We start from the raw sequence: 6,642 nt of genomic DNA on the forward strand, positions 1-6,642 counted from the left end.
CTGCCCTCCATCCTCCACCTGCCCTTCACCCTGCAGCCAGACCTCCACCCTGCAGCCACTCCTGGAATCCAGCCTCTCCTCTACCTCCTCTCCTGCTCCGTCCACTGCGTTTGGAGACTGAGAGCAGTAACTGAACACTTGGCCTCAAGTCAAGTCAGGACAGGAAAAAAGGAAATCTTTGAATTGAATCTCGTATTTGTATGTCTATGTGACTTTTGGAGCGTCGTGGTGAGGGACGGAGGCGTGGCAGCAGTTGAGGGGTGTGTGTGTGTGTGTGTGTGTGTGTGTGTGTGTGTGTGTGTGTGTGTGTGTGTGTGTGTGTGTGTGTGTGTGTGCAGGGGGTGGTGGCGAGAAGAACACATGGAGCGTCAGCTGCAAGCAGTGCGCACCGTGCTGAGGGAGCTGCTCCAATCCGGACCGGCGGGAGCGGCGTGATGGGACCATAGAGTGGGTCCGCGCACGGGAGCGCGCACGGGCTGTACATCCTCTCCAAGTGCGCACACATCCGACAAGTGGTCGCCGATCTGCGCTGTTTTTCTTTCCTTCTGTGTCGTCGCCTGGTCGGATGGACCCTCGGCTCAGCAGGGGGCTGAACAGCACTCCGCGCCGCGCGGAGCAGCGAGAGGGATTTTGCGCGCGCCGCCCGGATGGAGCGGTGTAACAGCAGCGGGATGGACGCGTTCACGGTGGTCCAGCTCAACTCGAGCTCCTCCTGGAGCCTGGACGGCGGCTACTCGGCGGCGGCGATCGCCGGCATCGCGGCGCTGGTCGGCGTCCTGATCGTGGTGACGGTGGTGGGGAACATCCTGGTGGTCCTCGCGGTGCTGACGAGCCGCGCGCTCCGAGCGCCGCAGAATCTCTTCCTGGTGTCGCTGGCCACCGCCGACATCCTGGTGGCCACGCTGGTCATGCCCTTCTCTCTGGCCAATGAGCTGATGGGCTACTGGTACTTCGGCAGAGTGTGGTGCGGGGTCTACCTGGCGCTGGATGTCTTGTTCTGCACCTCGTCCATCGTGCACCTGTGCGCCATCAGCCTGGACCGCTACTGGTCCGTGACGCAGGCGGTGGAGTACAATCTGAAGCGGACTCCCAGACGCGTCAAGTGCATCATCCTGATCGTGTGGCTCATCTCCGCCTTAATCTCTTCTCCACCCCTGGTGTCCATGGAGAGCAGCACCCAGGTGAACTCGCAGCCTCAGTGCCAGCTCAACGACCACACCTGGTACATCCTGTCCTCCAGCATTGCCTCCTTCTTCGCTCCCTGCCTGATCATGATCCTGGTCTACATCAGGATATACCAGGTGGCCAAAACCAGGACCAGGAGCATGTCGGGGAAGAAGCCCCGGCCGGAGGCCGTCACTCAGAGTGAGAACGGGCTGAGCAGAGGCACCTCCCTTTTCCACGGCCACTGTCCGCCCACGCCCAGCCAGCGCACCGTCACTGTGGGCCAGCAGACCCAGGAGGCCGAGCTGGACCAGAGCTCCTCCTCAGAGGGCAAAGTTCATGCAGGACGAGGGCAGCCGGAGACGGAATCCCAGCAGGGAGTCAATAGGGAGAAGAGAAGCTGCAACGCCAAACATTCTACAGGCATATCCAGAGTCAGCAACAAATCCATAGACTTGTTTGTCTCCAGGAGGAAGCGGAGGAGCTCCCTGGCCAGGAAGAAGGTCTCTCAGGTCCGAGAGAAGAGGTTCACCTTCGTCCTGGCTGTGGTCATGGGAGTATTTGTTGTGTGCTGGTTCCCCTTTTTCTTCAGCTACAGCCTGTACGGTGTGTGCAGGGAGTCCTGCAAGATCCCCGACCCGCTCTTCAAGTTCTTCTTCTGGATAGGCTACTGCAACAGCTCTCTCAACCCGGCCATCTACACCATCTTCAACCACGACTTCAGACGCGCCTTCCAAAAGATCCTCTGCAAGTCGTGGAGGCAGTCCTTCTAGACCTGGTTTCCTGTGACAGGAGCGCTGTCAACCTCACTTTCCCCTCCACCACCTCTGGCCTCTTGTAGTATCTTCTACAGGTGTTTCCCAACCCGACTGCCCTTTACTCCTCGCTGAAAAGCACTGCGATGTTTATCAGTCATCATGCCACACAGAAGGGGAAGGAAATGAGCATCTGAGTTCACCTGCAGCTCAATGAGTGGATTTTGTTTTTTCATCGGGACATGCAAGAAAATGCAGAAGCACAAGAGTGAGACGGCAAAGGTCACAGTTGCACATCAGCAACACATCCACCTCCACACCAGTCAGTGTCAGCGGCGCCCCCTTGTTTTACATGTTACAACTTAGACCAGTTGACGCGCTGCAGAACAAGATGTTGTCACGTTCTCAGACTCTCAATAGGAGGCGCTCACCCTCCTGACATCTCATCCTCAGGTCTGAAACCTCCAGTTGATCCAGAGCAACTTTTACATCTTCAGTCACCTGTCTGCTGTTAGCTGTCTGGTTGAGATATCGGGGACTATGGCAACACACACACACACACACACACACACACACACACACACACACACACACACACACACACACACACACACGCACTCTCTTTCCAAAAATGGTCTCGAGCCCCAGAAGATGAGCCTGTGTTTACATTTGGTCCTACCGAACCATTGTGAATTTTCTGAGCAAAAGAATAGTTCTGCTCTAAAGCCTCAGGACCTCCAATCCAGAAGAGACATGAAAACAGAAATGTGAATAGAAATTTAAAATATTGACTCTGCAGAGGGATTGAAACAAAACAATGTATCAGTTATGCTCCTGGATGCAGTGAGAGTGACTATGCCGCAGGTGTGTCATGGCAGTCTGAGCACTGCTGACAGCAGACTGACTGCAAAACTGCACTGACCGACTTCAACACTGTACTGACTGACTCTAACATGACACATACTGACTCCAACATTCCACATTGCATGACACCAGCACTGGACTGACTCACTGCAACACTGCATTGACTGACTTCAGCACTGCACTGACTGGACTTCAGTTCTGAGCTTCTCACGTGCAGGCTAAATATTTATTTTTCACACAAGTTGTCTGCATCACAAATAATTCTGCTTCTTCTTTTTTTGCTTCTGGAAGAATCTACCTCTCTTTCAATATTTTTGTTCTCAGCCGTGTTTTTGCAATGTGCAGTGCAACACCTGTGCTCAAGCTGTCACAAAACAGTGAAATGGTGTGGAAAAATAAAAATGACTTGAGGCTTCAGTTTATAAGGCATCTTTAATTAGAGGACACTGGTTTCATTCTGCTGATTTGTGGTTTTTCTTGTACTTCTTTTTGTCACGATGAGCCAGTGAAGTGAGCCTTGTGGTTTTAATGACAGTATGATTCAACTGATAAATGACAGCCATATCTGCAGTTTGCTGTGACTGAGATCTGACATGTGATTCTTCTGTGTTGCTCGGTGCAAACAGTCAATGTGTGTTCATTCAATGACGAAACCCAAGCAGATTGCTGAATAAAGAGCTTGTCTTCTCTCTTGGCGACCTTAGAGTGATTGATTTAACTGGCTGGTGATATGTCATCTTTTTTTAGTCTGAAATAAAACAAATTCCCTTCTTAGTTCCTCTTAATTGGGACACCGATGGACAAAATAACAAGGCTTTAGTCAGGCCAGTATGGCCGAGCTTGTATCTGTCTTAGTGACCTTTCAGCACAACAGGTTTGATGATTTCTGGCAGCCTCATAATCTAATATTCCCAGAGCCCCTGTGGCAGCACTGAGGTCAAACTGAATTCCCTTTACCAAACTCTTGCTGTTTACCTGGCTTTTCTTTTTTTTTTTCCTGAATTGTTGCCCATCTGAGCCATTTGAAATGTGTTACGAGACCATCTGCTGCTGTTGCTGTTCAACCAACTGCTGGTGCCTCTTTTTTTTCTCAGTATTATTTCTTTTTTATTCATTTGCAACCACAAGAGATTTATGTTGCAGCCACCTAGAGGGGGAAACACAACAGAGGAACAACACAGTGGTTCCGGCTGCTCCCCCGTTTGGATCAAGAATCAAGAAATTACACAGGTGTAAAGTAGCCCATTGAAAACAGCAGGCAAATCTCTTCACCAACAGCTGGTGCTTCATGTGTTCAGCCAAAGTGCACAAGAAGCAACAATGGAGCTGAGAAACGTTCAAATCGTGAAAACACATATTTTCGGCAATTTATCAACGAACAGCGCTCGTTCACAGCCTTATACTCTCTGTGGAGACATGTCTTTAATTCACCGTGTCAGATAAAATGTATGTTTCCACAACAATTGCATATGAATTTGAAAATTGTTGTCCTTGTTGTGATAGCTGGCAGTATGACACCCAGCACTTGAAAATTAAATAAAGTGCATTTCCAGTTGGGCTTTAAATCAATTGAGCCATCACCTTGGAATGCAGCTGAAAGATTCTCCTGGATCAGACATCAGACACACGGCTAAGAAATGTGCTCAGTGACGCGAAGCAGACCAGGATTAGCGATGACAAGTGATGTTCCACTGTAACTTCTCAACTCTGTTCTTCTTCTTGGGTGCTCAAGAACAGCAGCACACATGTTCACAGGTGCTTTATCTTCAGAGTTATTTTGACTTGATATTTGTCACATTTTTCTTCATGCTAACGCTATAGCCTGAACAGTGACGTATTTTCAATGACTACAACAGTGAGTTCTGTGTTGCCAATTTGGGCTGTCTGCAACACGTTGAGTGAAAAGCTATGTGTATGTATGTATGTATGTATGTATGTATGTATGTACGTATGTACGTTTGAGAGGATTGGTCCTGCAGTAAAATAAAACAGCAAGCATTAGAGTCTTTGTTCTTTATGAAGTTCATCACGCTGAAACTCATACATCTTAGAAAACTCCAGAAGTGTGTTTGGTTAGAAAGCAATCAAATTATGAAGTCCTAGCACAGAAATGTAAAAATGTGCTTTCACATTTCCTTTATTGCTTAAAAAAAACATTCCAACCACAAGCAAATTGAGAATTCATGTTATACTTACTCACTTTTCAGGTGATTCTTTTAAAGAAAGTCTTTGAAAATACATCTGAAATGAAGCAACAACCCTCATCCCCCAAGTCACCATCAGATGTGGGAGACATGAAAGGCTTGTAGTGCAGTGGCTGCGCCTGCCAGACAGGAGGAGATATCGACCCTCTATTTCCATCCCAAAAGAGACGTTTGGATGCTGGAAAAGAAAGTCCAGACAAACGTCTGTGTCAGCTGTTTACCCTGACACCAACACATTCCTTTCTCCATGTGTGCAGACTTCTTGCAGACAGAATCTTATTTATTTTAAAGGCCATCATAAAATCTGGTTGAACAATTAAAAGAAGACATTGCAACCATGTAGAACAGTTGAATAATGTGCCTTATTTAAATTTGCCCAAGTTAAAATGCAGATCAGAACAGGCTCCTATTGTATTATATATCCTATTGAATCTTGTGGGGGGAAAAGTGGCTCTGTATCCATTTTTTCAGTGTTTTCATAGTCATTTCAGTAAAGAGCTAAATACCATGGGGCTTCAAAGACACTGATTTTGTTGCAACTTTGCTTTGGTTCATTTTCAATGGACATGAAAAGCAACATGTTTTCTACATATCCCATAATATATTTTTCCCTCCTATGAGGGCTCACCAAAACACTCCATCCACCTGCTGCTGCTCCGGCCTGTCGGTCACATTTTACAACCCATTGTCAAACAGTTTGACCACCCCTGATCCAGCAGGTCTCAGCCAAATGACTTGATAAACCGTCTGGTCCGGTGCTGCCACCAATTCAGAAACAAATGCTGCTTGCAGCTTCATTGTGCCTCTTTAAAGTCAGAACAACAGCTTTCAGGGTCATTTCAGAGCTCAGACGGACTGTTAAAGAAGTCGCACTTATTATTGTGCGAGCTGCGGAGCCTCATGCTGCCTCTGGGACGTTAGGGAGGTCGGACCTGAGGCACCAACAGCTGCTCACATCCAATCACAGCAGCCGTTTTGTTTCCTCCCATGGCGACAGTATGGAACAATGTGACAAGGCTTTTCAGATTAGCCTGACTCACTATTATAATTAGCATCTTGCAACTCCAGCAGCAAGTGTGGGAGGAGAGATGTCAGTTAGCTGCTGCTAATGCTGCTGTTTAAACTTGATGCTGTCTCTTCACACGCTCGAGTTACGGCCACGTGTGTTGTGTAAACTGGGGAACCAGTTACAGCTCCGTTCGCTTTGGAAGGATTTAAAACCTTGTTTGATTTATAAACAAGAAGATATAACCCTGGCATGAAGCTTTGGCTCCCTCCCTCCCAGTAGAGATGTGAGGGAGTGAAGCAGCTGTGGCACGCTCGACTGGTTTCACTGGCTGATTCCTCTGATGTTGTCCACATCATGTACACGTTGTCTGTGCTTTGGAAAAAAAAACTGCATAAAACAAAGAATTTAAGGAAAAGCTGAACAAAAAATTCTATTCATCTATCACGTTATTTAAAAACAAGGTTTTGAAATCATTTTTTTCATTATTATAGTTTTGTTTTGTTTTTCTTGGAGCTGTGAAAAAAATTCTGAAATTGCATCCCTACACTTAAACCTCAGAGGTTTATATTCCGCTCATTTCAAAATCTTTATTCTTCCCTCCTGGCGGTATTTTGATTTCAGTGTAGCAACTCTTGCTATTAAACAT

General features: G+C 47.4%; 1 protein-coding gene across 1 annotated transcript; it reads left to right on the forward strand.

Moving 5' to 3' along the window:
- The first annotated feature begins 265 nt into the window (after positions 1 to 265).
- On the forward strand, positions 266 to 2,467 carry LOC142904494 (alpha-2 adrenergic receptor-like). The gene has a single exon (XM_076050626.1). The coding sequence runs from the start codon at positions 648 to 650 to the stop codon at positions 1,935 to 1,937; it is 1,290 nt and encodes a 429-aa protein (XP_075906741.1). The 5' UTR covers positions 266 to 647; the 3' UTR covers positions 1,938 to 2,467.
- The last annotated feature ends 4,175 nt before the right edge of the window (positions 2,468 to 6,642 follow it).

This window comes from Nelusetta ayraudi, unplaced genomic scaffold, assembly GCF_046127955.1.
Source record: "Nelusetta ayraudi isolate G7.1 ecotype Tasmania unplaced genomic scaffold, CSIRO-AGI_Nayr_v1 ptg000128l, whole genome shotgun sequence".
In the NCBI taxonomy this organism is placed as follows: Eukaryota; Metazoa; Chordata; class Actinopteri; order Tetraodontiformes; family Monacanthidae; genus Nelusetta; species Nelusetta ayraudi.

Excerpts from the sequence above, each read along its gene's own strand:
- LOC142904494 (XM_076050626.1), top strand. The coding sequence starts at position 648 with ATGGAGCGGTGTAACAGCAGCGGGATGGACGCGTTCACGGTGGTCCAG.